Genomic DNA, 23,101 nt, shown 5'->3' with positions numbered 1-23,101 from the left:
ACGTTTTTGGTTCTGGTTTTATGATCAATTAGTCACCAGAAGTTTCAAATTTAAGTAATGATAGTGTGGTCCAGATAATTATAATTATAATATGTCGCATGTTTTCAAGAAGAAAATGAAATATTGCTTAACAAAATATATTATATTGGCAAATAGATATTTAATATTTTTCATAGAAAGCTCAAAAGCAACATTCACCCAAAAAAAAAAAAAAGGAAGTGCATTTTTAGTTTGGAGGTTTTGGAAGATCTCATACTCAGTATCTTGTTATAGTTCAATACACGGTGATGAAGTCCCCTATCTGTTCATCAATATTCCTACCTGTTGCCTTGTCAACTTGATTAAGCCAGCAGCCAGATTATGGCGGCTAGTGTAGGTTGACACCGCATTTTTAGAACGTTTTTCCAGCCGATATTTGAAAAGTTTGCTTGTAGAAACGTACAAAAAATCATTTGTAGATGAGTGAAATGTAAGTTTATCCTGATAGAGATCATTTTGGTTATTAATTATTCGTCCGATGTCCCCGATAGCACTGTTGTCTGGTGATTCATTATTTCTTAAGCTTGTATTAAATGGACCCAATAAAGTTTAACTTGACCTATTGAGTTGAATTAAATTGAGAAACAGGTATATAATTCGAACAAATTTAATAATCGTGTTTCCAATAAGAATCGGGGTAGATATCCAATTAAACATATAAGTAAACATTTTTACCCCCAGCAGAAGCAGTTCACGTTGTAAAAGAAATTCCATGTAAGGATGAGACGAAGGAATTACACGATGCAGCGACTGATTGGCCTTAAAAACATCTTCAAACAACCTGTTGGTCTGTCACAACAATGTTGACTGAATGGCTCAATGCCCTAAAGCAAGGTTAATGGTATAAATTTTATGAATAAAAAAATATATTAGGAAAAATACTTCTAATTAAATTTGATATTGCTCAGATATGATCCAATAATACCAGAAACATGTACAAGAGAAGTACGTTTAATTTTCAACAACTAAAATAAATTGAAATTATATTAATTAAAATATTTTAAATCTGACTCATAATATGACAATTATTTAATTAATACAAGCCAGTTTTCATTAAAAAAAAATTAAAATTAAAATATTCAAAACTAATTTTGGATTTTACCTAACTTGACTTCGACAACAATATTTGTATATTATAAATATATTTAATAACAAAGAATGTATAGACATAATAAATTTAGTAATATTTTAAATAAAATAAATTAAGATTGTAGCCCCCAATAAATAATCTCAAAATAAAAACTCGAGAGATTCAGGGCATACTTGCAAGTGCCTATTCAGAAAGTTACAAACATGCTGCATCTCCTCCCAACTAGGAAGCCGCCGCATATCTGACGCCACAAAATTATGAATAGCCCCATCAATGGAGACACTACTTAGACCAACGGTCTTCTTAAGTCCCTTACCCTCCATGAATTCTCTAATGTGATCTGAATAGCTCCACCTGCCACATGCAGCATAAACATTGGACAGCAAAATATATGCACCTTCTTTATCAGGCTCCAAGTCTAGCAACTTTGTCAATGCCATCTCAGCCAGTTCTACATTTCCATGACCTCTACAAGCACTCAACATAGCCCCCCAAACAGATCGACTTGGTTTCATTGGCATTGTGTCAAGCACAACCTTGGCCTCAGCCAACCTCCCTGATCGCCCTAAAAGGTCAACCAAACACCCATAGTGTTCCACTCTGGGTTCAATATCAAAAATTGCTTTCATATCGTGAAAAACTTTTATACCTTGATCCACGAGGCCACTGTGAGCACAAGCTGTAAGAATGGCTACAAAAGTTACCTCATTTGGCTTTACAGACTTCTGCATTTCAGCAAACAGTTCCAGAGCTTTGCTTCCGAGACCATGGAATGCAAATCCAGTAATCATCGTTGTCCATACAACAACATCTTTTTTAGGTAGTTCCTGGAAGATGGTCAATGCACTTTTTACATTTCCACACTTGCAGTACATGTCTATTAATGCTGAACCCGTAAATGCATCCATCTTTCTTGTCTTCTTTATTACCCAGCCATGCACCGATTTCCCTTGATCCAGTACTCCAATCTCTGCTGCAGCACAGATGAAGCTCACCATTGTAAGGCGATCAGGACTCACATTATGGGCAAGCATGCTCTTAATCAACTCAACTACCATTGAATAATAACCATTTTGAGCATATCCAGCAATCAAAGAGTTCCATGAAACAAGATCTCTGCAAGGCATTTGATCAAAAAAGTCATGAGCAAGTTTGAGTTCCCCAGACTTGACACAACCTACAATCAAGGTATTCCAAGAAATAACATCCTTCTTTGCTAACTGATTGAATGTCTTTCGTGCAAGCTCCAATTCTTTGAATTTTAAGTACATATCAAGAAGAGCATTCCACAAGATTAAATATGAAGAACCAATATCTTTCCTCCTTTGGATCCATGCATGAACAGATTTTCCCAACTTTACATTTCTTAGCTCACGGCAAGACACAATAAGACCTAAAATGGTAAAGTCATCAGGTTCAACACCCAAATTCACCATTCTGTGGAATAACTGCAGCGCTTTTGCACCAAACCCATGCTTGGCAAAACCAACAATGGTGATATTGAATGAAACAGAATCTGGAGCACGCATATGATGTAGCAGCCGAAGTGCAATCTCCAAATTTCTGTTATCCAAGTAAACTTTTATAAGAGTATTTTGTAGATAACCTTGGGGAAACAAACCTGTAACAATAGCATGACAATGGATTTGCTTGGTTTCCGCCATGCACTTGGTAGAATGTAGTAGTCTACATAGTGTGTGCTTATCTGGTAGCACATGATCACGTAGCATTGCATTGTATAAAGCAAATGACTGACTTGTTGAAAATGATAATGCAGAAATCATAGTGTTGTAGATAAAGAGATTGGGATGAGGAGTAAAGTGTTCAAATAGGACTGTAGCCATGTCTAAGTTCTCAGGGTGTGAGATGGCAGAGAACACTAGGAGTCTGCTCATTGGAAATGTCTGACCAATAAGATTGCTTCTCATAATCTGCCCTAAAACTTGCTTCAAGTGACTCCTTGAACTGCATTTCTCAAGCAAGACAAGACTTGGGTAATTGAGTTGAAGGGACACAGTTGGATCCCAGGCTGTCCTGCTACTATGGGAACCCAAGCTAAAGAATCGAATGCCCAAACCATAACGATACATAGATGAATGTATAGCCAAGGCTCAAATGTAGATCTATTATATTCAACATGCCAAGTAAAATGATATATTTTACCAACCATAAATTCTAAAAGCACTGTATTTTGAATTAAGTAGTGGTGTAGCAAAATTTGATGGAATAAACAATTCCCAAAACATATATAGATGCAATCTCAACCCTATGAGTTTTCTACATTTTGCTCTACTTTTGGGATGAGCTGAATGAAACAGATTATACATGTTTAGAGTTTGCCAGATTTAAAGCGATAATACTTGCATAGCTGGATCCAAATGTTAACTAGGTAAGCATCCAGTACTAAGAGAAGCAGTTATGAACACTGTAGACTATCCCCATGGGATTGGTGAAGGGAGGGCCCCCAACTCCACATTTAATCAAGTGTGGACTTATCATTCAAGCAAAGCTCCTTTTCGCTTTTGTCAGAAGTAAGGTGAAAAATAATGCATGCCCAGGAAGCAGGGTCATTGAGGTGGCATATAAAATAAATCATCAGACCCCTGCAAACTAACCGATTGAATGAATATCAAGAAGAGTTATGTATGAAACTAAAACATATTTAAAAAGACAGATTACAGAAGAGAAATCTATCATTGTTCATATCGTCCTACACAAAATAACGTCATAGTAGCCAATTATAATGCAAAACAAGAAAGGAAATTAGATCATACTCCCTCCAATACTTGATATAAGGTAAAGTTAACCAACTTCGTACTTATTAGGAAATGATACCTTTGTGAGAAAAAATGCAACTTTCTAATTTTACCTTTCTTCGCAGTTAATAACTATCATAAGTTTCTGTTTAGGAATTCAAGCCATAATACATAAACAAGGAATAAAATTATAAAATTGTAAAAAGAATGAATTACTCCTTATATTACAGAAGTAGTTAAGCATAAGCCCATATTAATATGGTCTAAAGCCAGGATTCTTTAAGCTAATGAGTTAAAAACATCACATAAAATAAACGTGTGATCAACCGTGCTGTAGTTTCATTCGACATGTTCACCTAGTGATACACACACACACAGGTCTATTCAAAACACAAGGAGTCTACAGAAAGCGAAATTACCAGAAAGAAGGAATTTCATAGAATTTCAATTCAAGCAAATGTTACTGAAGTCTATAATTCCTTGCAGTTTCACTAAAAGTTCATCAGAACAAAAATATCAGAAGCTGCTTAGCAAATCAAGGTTTCCACTTAAAGTCATATGGGCCGTTTAAGGAGATCATAGCGGTTTAGGTTTTCACAGTTTTAGACACTACTCTAACAACAAAGCTGACAAAAAATCACAAATTAAGGGCAAAAATTCACATCCAAAATGCCATTTTGGTCCCTCAAAATTCTTTACCCAGCATAAAGAGAGAACATTCAGGTGGGTCTATGACTCGCTGACAGTGGATACCCTAGCCTGAAGATGGTTTCAGCCAGTCCTACATTTTCAATAGCAGTTCAGCGCCCAATTCTATACTCCAACCTAGAGCTGGGAAAATGGGCCAACCCACAGGTTATGGGGTTGCCCACTGTGGGTTGGTAGATGTGGGCCAAAAAAGGGTTGCTCCCCGGCAGGCTAGGATTTTCTCAACCTAGCAAGCAATCATGTACTTTTTTAGCTAATTCAACCCCAGAGTGTGGAGGCTCCACCTTTGTAAATGCAAAAATTTTGCTATTCTGTTTCCATTTCTCATCAACAAAATGTTCAATTAAGAAAAGATAATTCTCAAAAGTTATTACTGTCCAACAATCAGAAGCCAAGCATGCCTTGCTAGGACTCTGCTATAAATTTTTTCAAGTTCTATTTTTGACTAAAATAGAAATTCCAAGCATCCACTATAGCAGTTTTTCTTGCAATGAACTTGGAATCAGGATTCAAATATTTATGTAATTCCTTAATTCTTTCATACTCGACAATAGAATGAGGGAGATCATGTTGAATGATAGCCATAGAAACTATTTCTTGAACTTTGTTATGATCAATTTGCCAAGCTCTAAGCTTCCCAGCCTGATCTAATATCATGGAACCAATGTCATGATATTTTGGAAGTGATGAACATGCATTCACCTAATGCAAAGGATTGAAGTGCCATAATCCTTACCACTAATAGCAAATGATTTTCCACAGCCATTGCATGTAGCCTTCTCTTTTCCATCTACTTGGCCAATTTTAATATAAAACTTCCATACTTCAGAGCGGATGCAGATTATTTTTCAACACTAAATTGATTATCCTTAGTACTAGCAGACGTCATGCTACAACATAAAATTAATTCAACCAGAAAAACATATTCAATTCCCGAGTTCAATCAACCAGCCAGAGTTCAATCAATGCAACTAAGTATTTCTAAGTATTAACCAGCCAGATTATTTCTAATTATAATCACCCACACTAACAGAGACACATATTCAGGTGTGAGATTTGATAATAATACCTGGATGGAGCTCGAGCAGACGCCGCTCGAATCAGATTCAGACGAGCTCAAATGACGAGAACAGACTTGAATGGTCAGACTTGGTGGTCTCAGTGACTCAAAGGAGATCACTGAAATCAGACCAGGGAGATCACTCGAATCAGACTCGAAGGAGGAGATCAGAAGCTACAACCTATGATTCCATGGAATCCACGGAGGTGAAGTCGAAGACGAACAGAGGAAGAAGTGTGTGTCTGCGTTCTGGGTCGATGGCTCGAATGCTCGATGCGAAGGGAGGACTAGATCTGGAGGTGCTGCCGTGCAAAATGGCGATCAGCGGCAGTGAGAGCTCGAGGGAGAGGAACTTGTTTCTAGGTTTGCGTCCTCCTTCCGTCTTTCCGGTAGCCGTCGTCCGTCGATAGGGTTTGGTTGGGTGTGGTCTGTGGCTGTGTGGTCGTGTTCGAATTCGGTGTTTACCGGCGAGGAGCAGTCCTGAGTCCTGACTTTCCATTTTATTTTAAAATAATCTTTATCATTTATTTAAATTAATTTTTAAATATTTTTAATACTATATTTATTGATGTAAAAATATAAAAATTTTAATATTAAATCTTAATTGTTTTTAATATTAAATATTAAGAATCATGGTTGATAAATCTTAAAGAAAGATTTAATATTTAAAACAATTAAGATTTGATATTAAATTTTTTATATTTTTATATTAATAAATATAATATTAAAAATATTCTAAAATTAATTTAAATGAAGGACACATATTATTTTACAGTAAAATGAAAAATCAATACTCATCACAAATGACACAAATGACAAACACTGAATATGGATGTTGTCAGTCTCTTTACGAAAGATTAAAAAGTTGTACTTGAATTAGGGCTGTGCAAAAGTCTCCCAGTCCTGTCTGGTCCAGTCCAACCCGAGATGGTCTCAGTCTTGTTCGGTCTGTATAGTCACTGGTAATTCAGGACCAAAAGGACTAAAAAGACCAGACTATTTTTTCGGGTTGGACTGAACAAGAGACCAGGCATCCGGACCACTTGGTCCAGTCCAGTCCTATTAATTTTTTTATTATAATTATAATTAATTTATTTTTGACAAATGTTTAAAGTGTAATTGATGCTAAGGAGATGATTGCATAAAGATTTATTAAGTTTGTTTCTAAATTGTTATTGTAATATAGTGTTGTTGAATTTTTTGAGTACTGTTTTTATTAAAGTTTATAAATTTAAATAATTTAGACTATAACAAAAATATTTTTTTTCTTATTGTTAGAAATTATTATGGATTTATTATTATTATAAGTATTTTTACTATCTTAATTGAGTTTATTATGTTGGAATGGATTATTGCCTCTCATAGAATAAAAAGAGGGAAAAAAAGCTAAGTGAGTACTGGATTGACAGGACCAGTCTCCCAGTCCTATGGACCAAGTCCGGTCCTGTTAATCTTCGGGTTATTACTGGACAAGACTGGACTACGAGTTGCCTAACCCAGTCTTTTTCATGAAAGAGACCGGACTTCGGGTTAGGGTGAAGTCCAGTGCCGTCCAGTCTTTTGTGCAGCCCTAACTTGAATCAAGAAGGGACATTCAGTTTCAATGCTTATCACCTTTATGTTTCCTTGAACGATTAGATTTAGACCATCTAAATTTTAACCAAGATGATCCATATTTAAAGTTTTTATTTTATATTTTTAACTTATATTCATTGAAATCAAAATTTATAAGAACTAGGAAGATTTTTTTGTTTTTCTCCAAAATATTCCTATAGTTGATAGTTATAAAACTAATTTCTCAATAAATTTAAAAGTTGTTTAAAGAGTTGTTATCTCTCAATTGATGCTCTTCATACACGCATTTAAGAAATAGATTTTCAAATGATGCTAAGAGCTTATATCATCGTTATCTAGACCATACCCACTTTATGAATTTTGAAGATTTTTAATAAATTTATTCATCACCCATATGAAATGTATAAGTTTAATGTGAATGATCTAATTTAATGTTAAAAATTTTATAATTTTTTATAAATTAACTATTTAAATATACTCCCATGTCCAAAATTATAAGATAATAGTGGAGGAATTTTTTATCTAAAATATATAAGACAGTTTGGAAAAAAACCTAAAGTTGTATTAATGATTTTTTTTTAATATTATCCTTCAAGTGAAAAGAGAATTGAAATGATATTATAACATAATGATTAATTATATAGGAAAATTTATAGCTTTGTTTCAAAAAATAAGTTTATAAAGTTTCATTATCATGTTTTATTTGTATGTGTAATTTTATCTCAAATTATCTTATAATGTAGGACAGATGAAGTATTTTGGATGGTCTAAATTTAATATTAAATTTTTATAAATTTAAATTCTGGTAAATATAAAATATAATTTTAAATTTAAATTGATCTCAAGGGATGAAATGACCAAGCTCTTGACAAAAAGTAATTTTTTAAAAAAAAAAAGGGGAGAAAAAACTGGAGCTCGTTATGGGCTTAGATTAAATAGTGTAAGGTGAAACAAACCTGTATCTAGCTAAGCCCTATTTTTTTCTAACTTAACCCATTATTTTTTGACAAGTTAAGACTGTCTTATTAGCTTGCCCAACTCTCCAGAAGGCAGAAGCACACTATGATTGGAAGACGAATGACATGAATTTGAATGAATGTTTGATAGGTGAACAACATTAGTAATTGGAACCAATGCTTTAAAACTGAATCAAAAAATGAACCAGAAAGATCAATGGGTCACAGGTCTCATGGTTTAATCAGTTAGACTAATGGTTGAACTAATGGCATAATAATTAAATAAAAAATAATATTTATATACATATAAATTTAAAAACGGGTCAAAACAATTCAATCATTTTAGATCTTAGGTTTTTGCTCTTGGTCTTTTAAAAACCACCTAGGTTAACTTCCATAATGGGTCAAATGATTTAACGGTGACGATCCGACTGATCTAACCATTTGGGTATGAAAAGTAATGGTTGGAGTGGCATAGCACCAATGCTCTAGCAAATAAGGATGTAGACCACAACCCCAGCCCACTCTAAGTTCGCTGATTCTAGGCTAAAAAAACTGGATCAATGAAAATACTCACACTCTAAAAAAATGGATTAGTCATCACATTAAAAAAAGCCAAACAAATCAGGGATAGCTTAGCATGATTTTGTAGAAGGTCAAACATTTAAATGATCGCTTGAACATGTTGCAGTTTAACCAATGACCCATTGGGTTCATGGAATTATTAGGAATGCAATGTAATGTAATGGCTATAAATGGAATGTAATGTAATGGAGATTGCAATAATTTGTTTGGTATGGCATTTAAGAATGTGGGAATCAAATTTAATATGTATATTTTATTAAATTAACATAATACTCAAGAGATAAAACTAACCTCAACTAAAAAAAAAAAAAAAATCCTCCATCTTCTCCAGTGATCTACAAGGTCGACCTTCTTCGAGCAATTACCATAAAAGAAAAAAAATTCTTCCCCTTGCATTGCAATACAATCATCCTTCAAATTTAAAGACCCCTTCTTCATTTTATGCCCCTTCCAGTCACCGGATCTAGGAAGATACTGATGAAGCTTATGGCTATGACACCTATTACGAAGATCTTTGCTGACTAGGAGGGTAAGGGCATAAAGGCCAACCTATAACACCCAACATGTTGGAGATCTGATGGCACCCATTGTGGATGAAGCTTGACGAAATTATTGAACAAAAGGAAGGCTAACAATGCTGTCAGTGAACTAGCGAGGTTGCCGCAAAAAGAGGGCAGTGGAGATGGAAGAGCGGCTTCTAGTTTTTTTTAATGATAATATTGTTTTCATCATCCCGTAATCTTCTTTCATAGGGTCCATCTATGTAATCAGGATGCAGCCATTTAAGGGAATCATGATTACATAATGTAATCCCTTTCACATTACTAGATCCAACCAAACAACATGAATAAGCAAAACACATCTAGATTACAAGTAATCTTGAAGCATGTAATCGAACCAAATAGCCAACAAAAGTCTAAAATGAACAAGCCCGAGTTTCTTTGAGTTTGATTATTTAAATTCCTCTAAGCCTTAGTTCGCTTGCATAAAGGCCCTTAGTAATTGCTAACTTTATCAACATTTAAATTCCTCAATTCTTGAGGATCCGTGTAAAATTTGGGAATTGATTCCCCATCTTGTTCAATTTTTGTATTTTTGGGCCTAGGCCCTCTTTTTTACCAAAAAGAAAGAAAGAAAGAATTGATTTTTGAACCCCAAGGTTAAGGCTCCGGGAACTCACAATTGACACTTATTTGCTAGTCATGTGGGGTATTGAGTTTCATTGTTATCTATACTTTAAATATAAGGAACATTAAATATAAGCATTGAGTTTTATCAGATTTTAAAGGAAAATTATATCCGTAAGTCCTTACAATTTTACTTAGTTTTGAATTAAATCCTTACAATTCAATTAAATCCTTATGGTTTGACCAATTAAATTTCTCAATCCATAAAAATTAAAATCCTTGCATTTTTCCTTTAAAAAAATAAAATTAAGAACTTTTATTTTTTATTAAATGAGTATATGACTTTAAAAATTAATTATATAATTTTTATAACTCAAAATTTATATAATTAGGTTGTCTTCTAAATATTTTTTACACATATAGAATTTTCACAAAAAATTATAATAAAAATATAAATAGTGGATTAAATCAATTTTGGCTAAAAATATCAAAATAAATTTTTTGCAAACTCCAAGAGTATCTTTATTTTCTAAAATTTAATAATTTATTATTAATTTTAATCTTCAGGTTTAGCATATATAATAAATGAAATTATAAGGGTTTGATTAAAATAAAATAAACTGCAAGACCTAATTTAAAATTAAGTAAAACTGTAAGAAGCTGTAGGTATATTTTTCTGATTTTGAATTAGGCCTCTCTAATTTTTTTTTCCTTCATTTTTTTACTTGGTGCTTGCAATTTACTGTTAGAGACAAAAATCCTTCCGTTAATTTCCACTCCAAAGGCCATTTATGTGTGCTCTCAAAGAATGATGTAGCATTGAAGAACTGACATGCCACCAAATATTTTTCCGGTGTCGCCTCTCCCACTCTTTTTCAATGCAAAAGCGCTAATGTCTCTCTTTCCATGTAGAGCGCACTATTTTCAATGATGCTGATGATGTTGAGGGGAAGAACGACTCGATCGGCTGGTTCTATTTCTCCGGCAACATTGGCTCTCTCATCGCTACTGCTTCTGTGGTGGCATGGATTCAGCACATCGGGTAGCGAGGGATTTCGACTATGGCAATGGCCATTGCGTCGACATCTCCGCCCTCCTTCCAAATCCCTCTGGCGTCTCTCAACATCATTCCCTTGGCCTCCAAGCTTACTAGCAATAGATGTGGCCTCACTTAGCTTCAGCTAAGGTGCATTGACCTCTAAATCTCCGTTTTCTTAATTCAAAGGAGTAAGTTGTCTAGTGAAAATTTTCCTTTCTAGTTATCAGATACTTCAAAGCTCCAAACGACTTTGCCAGGCAACCACCCATAACCTAATCCCACTTGCATTAAAATCTTATCCAGATACATCAAGGGCGTTCCCATCACATCCTTTTTAAGGGTCCCAATGTCCACCAAATAAAAAAAAGAAGAAGAAGAAGAAAAACAGAAAAAGGAGGCCGCACAACAAAATTTGGATATTCACTACCGACCCCACCGCTGATATTTCAGATAACAACGCAATGTCTATCAATTGGGTCCAGAAATTCCCTGGTTTTGAACATGACTGCAGACATGATTGGCCTCCGGCTTTACTTATTTAGAATGGCTATTACTCCTCGTTTTTGACGAAACTTGAAAACAATGAACACCTCCACCCACTGCATCCTCTTCCATCCAGTAAGGAGTTTTAAAGCGGAACAGCTGGGCCCAGGATCAGAAATGTGGTAGACAATTACAAACTCGGTCGATTGATATACGTGCTGCCATGTTGGAATCTAGGAATGGCTGTTCGGTTCGGGCTTGGTGAGTGTAGCAGCATCTGACTGGGACGTACGAAAAATGGCTGAAGCCAGAGATATTGGCATGATGCAAAGTGCCTTGGACTGAAGGAATTGCATGGCAGCTCCAACATCTTCTTCCATCAGTTTCGCAACCTCTTGTTCCGTGCCACCATTTGACCACTTCTCCCAGGCTTGTCGATTCTCCCCGCTGTCAACGCCCTCACTCTGCACCACACACAACAGGACAATCAGACTACCAAGTTTGTTTCTACTTTCTGGACATATATGTACTGTATGCTGATACAGCTGGTCCCCACGCAAGAATGTGGCACAAATACTTGCCAGTGTAGTTCTTGAAAAAATTAACAGCAACAAAGGGAATTGGACGTCGAAGAAAGTAACATTCTAAGCGGGAGTTCCACAAATTTACCGCATCCATTGCAGACAAAGGAACATCAGCCACAAGCTGAGCTACGGCACCAGCTCCACCCAGTCTACTCATGCTAAGGACCTGTTTGGATATATAGGAATGATCAAGATCAGGTCGCATTCCAACTAGCGACACAATTTAAAAAAGGGGGGAAAAACTATGCAATTGTTATACGATTACGATCTTGCTGCGGATCTGTAATGCACCGCACGACGTCAATTCGGGAGTAACATTTTAACTACTTCAGATGAAGAGAATTCAAAGGTCATAGATTACCAGGCCCTAGGCCCTACCATGTAATCATGTATAGAATACTTTGGTGGGCTTAAACAATCGATGCTAGTTTCTTAAAACAACGATGGATAGTCACTGAGAAGACATCCAAGAAGGTTCGAGATAAACAAAGACTTCCTCGGTCACAAATATATTTTGAGAACTTCAGTAGTTACCTTGACCTGGAGTCTGAGAAACTTCACGTAATCCACAATTTCATCAAGCATCGCCGCTCTGTCCGTCTACAGCAACAATATTTCATAATGTATAAGAATAAAGGGATCACATATTAAAACCCAGTAGCATTTTATATTTTAAAGTTTAAAAATATCACATGTGCTCGAAATTTAAACAATTCATAGATTTTAAGAGCAAACAAATAAATATTAAATAACCACCGTTAAATACTATGATAACGCTTAATGCTTTATGTAGACAAGTATCATGTATTTCCTTGACATGAAGCAAAAAAAAGAAAAGAAAAGAAAAGAAAATGGAGCGTCAACACTTTCAGCGATGCGGAAGGTTAAGAGGAAAGGAAGCAAATTGCATAGCTTATAAAAACAAGGACAATTTTTAACATCCTGAAAATTTTTCTCCTGGTTTATCAAATTAATGAAGGGTGATAATGTAAATTTAAATATAATTGGATTTGAAGATAGTTAAAAACAGCTAATAAACCTATTGGATTTTGCTTTAGCCTTTAAATTAAATTTAGAAGTGAATTAGATCATTTGGGCTCACATTGTAAAAAGAAAATTAGAATCTAACCTACATTATGCTGTGGCATAATGCATTTACATTGCCGCATAATGTCGAAAGTAGCTTTTTAAAAAATGCAAAAAACATACGAAATAGAGAAAGACACCAAAAACAAAGAAGGGATGACAGAGAAAGTATTTTCTCTACTAATGCATCAACTTTTAAGTAATTTGAATATGACTAGAGCTTGATTTTACTTAGGTGTGCCCTTCTTATCTCTTTCTTCTCTCAAAACGTTTTGGAAGTAAGATTTAAGGTTAAGAACTAAGGATTTTTGGACCAAGATTATGGGTCGGAACCCATGAGTCTAAATAGGACTAATGAGAGTTGTTTAAGTATTCTACAAATAGTTTAAAATTTTTTACAAGATTGTGAGTTTGAGTCATTCATTTTGGATGAATCCTAGACTGCCAGAGTGTGATTTTGAATTGTTAAGTATTATATTAGTGATTATCTAAGTTAATGAAAGCTAAATAGAGTTAACGAGAGTTAATAAATCTAGTTGTCATGCTTAAATGCAAGAGATTGAAATTTTGAATTGTTGAAGTGTTGATTACTGAAGTTGGAAGAGTGTTTATGATAATATTAATGACTATTGATATGATTAATTGTAGAATACCCATACATTGGCACCATTCAAGTTTTATGAAGTTTTGGAAGTGTTATCAAGAGGTAAATATTTTACTTCTCAAAGTCTTGAGATAATCAAGAGAAATTTTTTTATACTTGTGTATGTCAATTAGTTACAAAGTCTTATAATCATTTTCTAAATGTGCGAAATTGTTTGATGCAAGTGTGGCAAGTACAATTTGAATAATTATACAATGACATTGGCTCATGAATTTGTTTGGGAATTGGTTGTATGGATGAAGCATGTGATATGTGGTGAGTTAATGTGATACAATGAATAATTTATTTGACAATTTGTGAAATGATATGTGTGTGTGTGTGCACGCGCGCATTATGAATAATGAGAGAAATGATAAATTGAAGAGTTCTATGGCAATATGGAAATCTTGTGAGTATATGACATATGAAGTTCAATGATATAGTGTGATGTGAGTATGTGGCAATTACAAAATGATGAGTACAATGATGATGTTAAACATGCTCATATTGGAAAAATTTATGCATTCTTTAAAATGTCGCACATGTGTATTATATGATTGTGTAAGACAGGAGTTTACTTAAAAAGAGGAATAATAGATTAAAATTGACGTGGTATGATCGTCATTTAATGCACATGTTTGGAGCTTGATGAGAATTTTGGATAGCTAAAGTGTTGATTAATGAAGTTGGAAGAGTGTTTATGATAATATTAATTATTATTGATATGATTAATTGTAGAGTAACCATATACTGACAACGAACTATCCCATAAATTACCAAAGGACTTGAACTTAAATTAGTTTCTACTTATGATTACCATATTTTGTTCGGACTTCTAAATATAAATTAAAAAGGCAATAAAAATCCTAACAAATAAAATAAATAAAAAATAGATTTAAAAAATATAATAATTTCAAAAGAAGAATCTTCCCTTTTTATTGACACCAAATCCCCACAATTATATCCCATCAAATTTAATTTAATTAAGGTAAAATTAAAATATTTGAAAAGTCAAATTAATTAGATTCTAATTTGGTTTGATTGGAATTTGATTTAATTAAGGAAAAAATTTAAAAATTTGATTTAATTTGAAAAGTCAAGTAGCAATTAATAGGATTCTGTTTTCATGTCTTGATTGGGTCCTTGATGAAAAGAAACCCTAATTGTGACTATAAACGGGCAAGAAGGGGTTCTTGTAAAAGGAAAAAAAAGAAAAGAAAAGAAAAGAAAAGATGGTAGAGAGAAGAAGGAAGAAGACAGGTTGATCAAGGTAAGTTTTTGTACATATCTTCCCTTTTGCTTCTTCATGCTAATAATTTTTGAGTTTTGGCCCTGAATGTTTTATTTTTATTTTCACTCCACTATAAGACATATTGTCCCTTTTGAATAACCTTGATGTCTATATTGATTTAATCACGTCATCCGTTCTTGAAATACGACACTCCCCACGTCAAAAATCATGCTTGGTGCATCGTAATATTTGCCAATACCAAATCTCAACACTTGAGCGTTTGAGTTGGGTTTAAATTAAGGGATATTGATTTCATAATTAAGTTGGGTTTAAATTAAAGAATATTGATTTCGTAGCTGCTTTGTATTGGGGGCTAGTTTTAAGAATGCATCCACTGAGTCATTTGATAGTGCTTAAATATTGAATAAACATTGATTATCGGTTGCGACAAATGTTGTGATATGAATCTATTACCAAATAATAGTCAATCATAAGTCTTAAGATGTTAGCATGGTCCGATGTTTATCCCTGATGAGAAAATGCTCATAAATTATTTTATCAATTAATAATATATGGTTTTTTATAATTAATATTAGTTCTTGTAACATATAATCTTATTAATTTGTATGAGTGACCATGGATACCTAAAAGTTTCAAATAAGATATCGTAAATGATAATAACTTATTGCAAGTAAATAATAATAATAATAAAATCATTAGCATATTTTAGGCTATATCATGAGTTATACTAAGTTATCGTGGATCCCTAAAAGTGTCAATTGAAATACTGTGAATGACACTAAGTGATTGCAAGTATCAAACTTTGTATTAAAATTTTCTAATTTAGAAAATTTACTTTGAAAATTCTTTTAGAGTTTGTCATAAGTGATACAAAATTACCATATACACTCAGATCATCAACTAACAAATTGTGAGCAATACTAAATCACTGCAGGTTTCAATATTAGTTATTTTTCTCTTACCCAAAGGTACTTCCTTAGACTAAATTTTTATTAAAAAAAATAAATATAATTATATAAACCTAAAATAACATTCTTTTCAAAAAATAATAAAAATTTTAATTAAATAATAATATCTCAAATTATGTGAACTTTCATCTACATCGCAGAATACATAAACTTAAGTTTTGATCTTAGGTCAAGTCCTCACATACAAATAAATAATTTGTTTTCATTTTTTTATCTTTATTTTTACATATAATTAAAGGGTAATTAAGATATCATTAAAATGTCAATTAATTTTATGCAATCAACTTACAACAACCGTTCTTATGAATGAGTGTCGCGGTGAACCTAACATTTTCTCCATCCACAATTGACTCCCGAACTCTACTTTAATGGTGATTCCCATTTTCTTACATTTATCAACTCTCTCTCTTCGAGAAAGTCACAATTCAGGTGCGACACCACTTGTTTGACAAGCAGGCTAGTTTAAGAAGAACGACACCCTATAGTGTGGGGTTTGGGGGAAATTGTAACCCACAAGTGAGTTAAGTAACCTTGAATAGGTAGTTTCTCACATGTGAAAGGCTAGGATAGTCTCCTCACATGGACAAGCCTATTACATAATAGCACACAGTTTCACGTAGGAGGCATAAGGAAGATATAAGAGAAATGTGATTATAATTATGCATATTGTTATCAAAGGAATATGATTGTTTATATTGTGATCCTTGTGAGGAAACCATGTGAATTCGTATTATTAGCCATGTGAAATGTGAAGCAAGTCTTGTAAACGATAAATTAATAAATGTGAGAATGTTATGCCACTTGCATTTTTTAAATTAATTGATATGCACTAGCATAGGTTAAATATAACTTAGTTATTGAGTGGTTGTACTCAATTCTTTCTCTCCAATGTTTCATGTGCTAGCTCATCAAGATAGGACCAAGAGAAACAACTCTAAATGTATAGGCCTCATGTATTTTAAGAATTGATATATACAATTTATCTTGATAATGCCAACTAGAAGATTGCATGTTATTGCTTACTTACACTATTTGATTCTTGATCTAAGTTACGTGCTTTGGGCCTTAGATTGTATGTGTGTCAAATGCTATATTTAAAAAGGGTTAAAACATTAGTACAAGTGAAAAGTAAGCAAATTTGTGATTAATGGTAAATTATATGATACTTTATGCAATTGAGACTCCCCTTTCTGTTTTTGTTATCGAGGAGTTGAATGTTGAAAATATTGTAAATGTGTTATGTATATGTTGTGGTGTACTGCACTAGTATCCTTTAACCTATTGATTGTGGTCTAGGATTAAGTTTATACTCTTAGCATTGGATTAAACATTGGGCATCCAAGTCTATTTTGATCGTAAAAGGTGTTAATTTAAAAATGAATGTCCAATTTTTCATTAAGAAATGATTTAAATGTGAAACTAATGTCATTAGCTAAAATTCGAAGAAAGCTTTATGTAAACATTTAGATTACTTCAATTGAATATTAGATAAAAAAATGAGACGTATTGAAAATTTGGCCAGAAAGTCTGCCATCATGGGTTTTGTTGTCATGACAAAATATCCTGACAATATATAACTGTTATGGGTTTTGCAACATAAAATTTTATACCGCAACATTATGTCAAATTTTCTAAAGTGTGCTTATTGTGCCTTATGTTGTGGCATATTGTGCTAGAATTGCTGTTTTTGACTCTTTTAACCTTAATTTAATTTGTTATTTTACCTTACACGATTTCCATGCTATCTATTATTTAAATATTCTAATTTTTCAATTAAGGTTTGAACTTAAACACATTTTAAAATTTTTAAGTAGAAGATTTGGTTTATCCTGATTACCATGATAGTGTGTCATATAAGGTGTGTTCCTAGTAGTGTCAAGGCAGATATTACACAATTGGCAAAATGACTATAGATGTCTGTGCATAGCAAAACCACTAACCTTATTGGCGCTGGGAACTAATTCCTGCAAAGCTTTCATTCTATCAGCAATTCTTTCACGGCGCAACTACACCCAGTACAGAAGCAGAGCATGAATCCTTTGTAGCACAGATGTATAGAACTTTCAAGTAAAAAGAAAAAGGAAAAGGAAAAGAATGCAGAGGTAGCCGTAGATGAAAAGGAAAGGACTACCGAACTAGAAGAATGTCAACAAATTATGATACAAATTCATCCCATCCAATATCAATAGGGTCAGAAAACCTGCTGAAAGGACTTCTCAAGCTCGCAAATAGCGCCATTCATGTGACGCTGAAGAGGCAATATACGCAAACCAGGCCATAAAATTTTATCATCACCGACTTTCCACACCAGCTAACACAGCTTTGAATTGGTATTTTCACACCGTAATCTTGCCAACTCACTTCTTAGAACAAGAAAGGCGGCCATAGAAGTCAAAACTTACAATTTCCAAAACAATTCCCGATTCAGAAAAATGCAAGGATTCAGTAATAGCCATACTTACATTTAATTTACGAACTTGTACTATTTAGTAAATTGAATTTCTATTAGCTGTTGATTTTCTTACACATTCCAGACACACACACTCGCATATTCAGAAAGAGGGAACTGTACATCTAATCAGGAAACTTTGAGGGCAGACAGAACACAAAATATATGCCTTACCCGTTCAGCAATACTATGGGGATCTGTGGCTTGCCCTCTTCTTGCTCGCACTCTAGGGCGGATGGCAGGTGGTTGTGGCCCAGCAGCAACAGGCCCCGGATTTTGTGGTTGGCTATGAAATGGCTGCATTGAGATCATGAAGTAATCAAACTATTAAAACAAGCAGCATACCTTGATACAGTAATCAATGGTCAAGGGAGGCTAGTCACCGTGATGATATATTTCCTTGTATGAATACCAGAAAGTAGCAACATGGCATACATGTGTTTGGTTTTTAATTTATCAAAAATTCATTTAAAAAAAATTAATTTAATGAAAGTCAATTGTTATGACAAAATTTGTGTTTGAATATGTTTTTTTCAAAAATTAGTTTGATAAACTGAAAGTTATTTGATTATGATAGTAAAATGTGCTTTTGAATGTACAATTACAAAAACGAACATTGATTTATAATGATTTGTAATTTTCATTATACAAATGTAATATATTTAAAATATTTAAAAAATATAATAAAGATTTTAAATAACATAAAATTTGATCTCTGATGACAAAAACTTGATATTTAATTATTTTTACGTTTTTAATTTGTAATTTTAAAAAATATGATAAACATTTGTAATTTTTATTATACATTAATGTTAAAAATTAACATGATTAATTATTCAATTTATAACCTTAAAAACTTGACATCTAATTATTATTTAAATGATAATTATATTTTTAATAAATTAATTATTTTTAAATAAAAAATAAGAGATTAAATTTAAAGTAGTATAGTCAAATAATATTTCACTTTTTAAATTCATTTTCAAAAGTTAGAGCTTTGAATTTTTCATGTTTGAGCCAATATTAAAAGTCCTTTTTAGTCCCAAAACATTATCCCAAACAGTTTTTCATATCTCAAAAAAAAAAATGCTTTTGGGATGTGAAAAGTTGATTTAGCAAACGGTGTCTAAGAGAAAGAGCCAACACGTTTGGAAGATATGGCAAGAGAATAAAAGGCTTCTGGATAAATATTATGGTAATGACCATCCATTGATCGGAGAAATAAATGCAAATCTGTTAAATCTGTGTCTGCTAGCTGCTGCTTCTAAGCAGGATTTTGCTAATATTTTATCGCTGTTGTTCTAAACCTCCTGCCATGATTTTGTGTATTTTATTCTAACCACTCTATCTTCAAGTGTTCACCCAGAATTTGGCTTTCACAGGAGAAAAACTCCCAAACAAACCAAATTCTTGGGCAATAAAAACTTTGGAGGTATGCTCTTCAAGACTTCAACACTACTATCTCAATATTATTTTACATTAGAGCGACAATTTCTGGCATCTCATTTATGGAAGAATAAAAATAGGGGTTCCCTTTCCTTGTCCCATGTTTGTGCGCCTAAAAAAGTCAGACTTCTTGATGTAGAAACAATAGTCCAAACTAGATACAAGAAACAAAAGCTATTTTAGCCCTTCTACTTATTTATCACCAATTTCCTATCACAATCGCAAGTATAAAATTCTTTGTTCTAAATTTCAAGTTGAAGAGATACAAAAGTTAGAAATTACTTTTTTAAAGTTAGATTCACATCAGTATTAATATCTCCAAATTAATAAAAAATTGCAAAAGATCTGGATTCTTGGGTGACCCCCCATTGCCAATGCCAGAAATATTTATGCAACATCCACTACAAAGGACAAGGATTTTTTATTTTTTTTTTGGTTTGGTCAACAGGATCTTATTGCCCATAAAAGAAACGTGGATACAAACGACACGAGAGGGCTCGACTAATTCTAATGATTCAAAATATAATTAGAATTATAATTTTGCACATAACTATTAGCAAATCTATACTTCACATTAAAAATTATTCTTTTTATCACTCTAGCTATTCAGATTACATTTTCTTATAATTATTTGATATCCACGACCAGATTCAAGTATTGCCGATCGATCCCAACACAATTTTTTTACGTCAGTTTTGAGAGGAATAAATTTTTTGTATCCAATCCAACTTTTGTCAATAGAGTTTATTTTTGGAAAATATCATAACTTCTCTCTTAGTTGCTGTTAGCGCTGGTCTCGAGAGGAAAAGCAAAATGGAAAATTGAACACAGCATTCCCAAAAAATAAAAATTAAAAGGAAAAGAAAAGTAGACAATGGACGCATGGAAAGGGCGACAGCAGGACGACACATACTGTGCATGGGTACTCCGTAAGGCTAGGCGCACTATCATTCACTGGTGTGAAGACTACGCTCCTAGTAAAACGCGTAAAGAACACAGCCAAATACTCCCTCGTCACAATATATAAAATATTTTAATCTAATTACGCAAATCAATAAAAATAAATTATTTAATTAAAAACATAATAACATTTTAATTTTATTCTTAATTATTATAAATAAAAAATATTTTTTAAAATAAATTAATTAGAGCATTTATTTTTTTAATTCAATGAGGATATAATAATCAATTCATTAAAAATATATATTAACAATTTTATACATAAAAAGAAAAAAGATTTTAAAAGATCTCTTACAGACGGAGGGAGTAAACTACTTCGGTAAAGCCGGTGATTCTGGCAATATGGATGTTAAAAGGCCGAAACGAAACACCTCCGGAGAAGGCAGATTTGTCAAACCCCCAATCGCAAAGAAGGAAAAGGGAGATCTCATCTTTAAAATATTAGGAGTAGCTTTATCAAGGGTTAAAGCCATAATCAAGCATCTTTTTTTTTTTAAATCATAATTAAAGATATGGCCAGGAATGAAGCACGTAATAATAACTATCATTGAGGAATCTATGCAAAGTGACCCAACTTTAAGGTTTACTATTTTTCGTAGCGTCACACGCGATATGGCTTTTGAACCCAAGCAAAATTATTGTGCAATGAGCGGGCCTTTTGTTTCAGGGTCACATTACTATCTCACCCCGGCCTTGCCAGATAAGAATACCAAGCAGTTGAGGGCGATATGGTCACTAAATCAATTAAAAGATTACCTGATGATGGGGAGGTTGAGGGTGGGACGGCACCGTCGTCGGCCGAAGATGCAATGGTCCAAACGCCGTAAACAAGCCCGGCGTCCTGTGCACTGAGTCCCGATCCTGCAATACAAGCACAGCGCATAAAGAGGAAGATAAGGGAAAGGGGACAGACACTGGAGAAGTGAGAAAGAAGAATTACTTACAGAGATGTCAGGAGTGCGAGAGGAAGAAGTGGTGGCAGTATTGTTGGAGTTATTAAGATGGAGATGGTGGTTGGTGACATTGTTGGCCTCGATGACATCTTCACCGCAGCGGAGTCTGCTACTAGCATCTTCTCGGAGAAACCCTTGCTCCAAATTCAAGCCCAGAGGCATGGCCATCCCGATGCCTAAGGATTCTGTCAAGCCAGCGCCGCCAGAGCCTAACTGCAACACCATTGGAGGCATGGCGGAGCCCTCACCGTTGGCGTAAGCAGAAGGGGGCACGGCCAAGATCTGCTCCAAAAAATCGTCACCCAATCCCCCCAACGAATGGCACGCCATTTCTTGCGTTTTGCGTGGAGCAAAGCACTGTAGAGTAGTGGGAAGGAGATTACGGCGTCATTCTATTTTTGACAGGCAAAATGGAAGGCACGAAAAGCGGAAAAGGAGAGGAAGGTGGGGGTGAAGGAGGATGTGGAATGGAGATGCGATTGGGGAGAGGAGAATGTAGAGGGAGGAAAAGGAGGAGAGAGAGGATATGGTGACGGCCAGCAGGGATGGCTAATTTCAGCTTTATGGTTATGGACAGGTGCTGAGTGGGGAGCGCTGCGACTTTATAGGGTGACCAATGGTGAGAGAAACGCTGACTCAAACCCCCACAGCATACATGCGCCCACAAAGTTTGCCTCCTCTCGCCCTTCCTAGTCTTTCTTGCGTGCACGCGCCCCCCGGGTTCTGTCTCTTCTTTCAACCCAAAAAAAAAAAAAAAAACCAAGGCATCCATCCATGATCGACCATTTAGGCTTTCTATACCCAAAAGCATACTATTTGCCGAAGGTTTTCTTCTCCACACAACTTGATGAGATGTCTGATCGAACCTTTTTTTTTTTTTTGGGGGGGGGGGGTTTGGTTAGAGAAATAGAATTCATGTTTTAAACGATGGACTCGGAAATAACGATATTTTTAAAATGTTTAATTATTACTGCAAAAAACATCCACGCTTGAATCTCCAGTTTAGTGTAGCTATTAATTAAGGCAGCTCTTGAAGGACCAGAATCAAAATGGAGTAGCCCTTTCAGGCTCCATTATATCTCTAAGTTTCATTTTGATTGGTTCAGCCCTATTTTGTTTTCTATTTTTCAATTTAAAAATAAAAAAATATCTAAAATTTCAAACAAGTTATTACACATAGCATTAAATTTAAAAAAATAAATTTAAATTAATACACACAAAAATAAATTTAAATCTAATAAAAAATAACAACATCACAAAATCAACACTAATAACCAAATTTTGCTAGCATAATCAATTAAATTTTAATAATTTTGTCATCATTAATATCAATATAATTTCA

General features: G+C 33.9%; 2 protein-coding genes across 4 annotated transcripts; both read right to left on the bottom strand.

The window, feature by feature from the left end:
• Positions 1 to 573: 573 nt before the first annotated feature.
• On the bottom strand, positions 574 to 6,135 carry LOC129309189 (pentatricopeptide repeat-containing protein At3g04750, mitochondrial). 3 transcript variants are annotated; one of them, XM_054950611.1, is made up of 3 exons: positions 5,663 to 6,135; positions 1,303 to 3,739; positions 574 to 828 (listed from the first exon to the last, which is right to left on the bottom strand). In XM_054950611.1, the coding sequence occupies exons 2-3, from the start codon at positions 3,217 to 3,219 to the stop codon at positions 589 to 591; spliced, it is 2,157 nt and encodes a 718-aa protein (XP_054806586.1). In that variant the 5' UTR covers positions 3,220 to 3,739; positions 5,663 to 6,135; the 3' UTR covers positions 574 to 588. The 3 variants fall into 3 exon arrangements, with proteins under 3 accessions (XP_054806586.1, XP_054806595.1, XP_054806604.1); XM_054950620.1 differs by having other exon boundaries at positions 1,303 to 3,732; XM_054950629.1 differs by having other exon boundaries at positions 690 to 863.
• A 5,068-nt stretch (positions 6,136 to 11,203) lies between these two features.
• LOC129316031 (transcription factor UNE12-like) lies at positions 11,204 to 22,369 on the bottom strand. The gene is made up of 7 exons (XM_054960271.1): positions 21,751 to 22,369; positions 21,563 to 21,667; positions 18,575 to 18,697; positions 17,892 to 17,957; positions 12,537 to 12,602; positions 12,088 to 12,168; positions 11,204 to 11,882 (listed from the first exon to the last, which is right to left on the bottom strand). Exons 1-7 carry the CDS (start codon positions 22,087 to 22,089, stop codon positions 11,652 to 11,654), a joined length of 1,011 nt encoding a protein of 336 aa, XP_054816246.1. The 5' UTR covers positions 22,090 to 22,369; the 3' UTR covers positions 11,204 to 11,651.
• Positions 22,370 to 23,101: the final 732 nt, after the last annotated feature.

The sequence above is a fragment of the Prosopis cineraria genome, unplaced genomic scaffold (genome assembly GCF_029017545.1).
Source record: "Prosopis cineraria cultivar Desert tree isolate PC_DT_omini unplaced genomic scaffold, ASM2901754v1 PC1, whole genome shotgun sequence".
NCBI lineage: Eukaryota > Viridiplantae > Streptophyta > Magnoliopsida > Fabales > Fabaceae > Prosopis > Prosopis cineraria.
This window is presented reverse-complemented; position numbering and strand designations above follow the sequence as displayed.

What these genes read in the sequence shown, in the direction of transcription:
- LOC129309189 (XM_054950611.1), bottom strand. Translation starts at nt 3,219, where the DNA reads ATGTATCGTTATGGTTTGGGCATTCGATTCTTTAGCTTGGGTTCCCAT. An exon ending in TTCTGAATAGGCACTTGCAA is followed by an intron (nt 829 to 1,302) that starts GTATGCCCTGAA and finishes TTGTTGTGACAG; the next exon opens with ACCAACAGGTTGTTTGAAGA.
- LOC129316031 (XM_054960271.1), bottom strand. Translation starts at nt 22,089, where the DNA reads ATGGCGTGCCATTCGTTGGGGGGATTGGGTGACGATTTTTTGGAGCAG. An exon ending in CTCGCACTCCTGACATCTCT is followed by an intron (nt 21,668 to 21,750) that starts GTAAGTAATTCT and finishes CTTGTATTGCAG; the next exon opens with GATCGGGACTCAGTGCACAG. An exon ending in CTTTGTCTGCAATGGATGCG is followed by an intron (nt 11,883 to 12,087) that starts GTAAATTTGTGG and finishes TGTGTGGTGCAG; the next exon opens with AGTGAGGGCGTTGACAGCGG.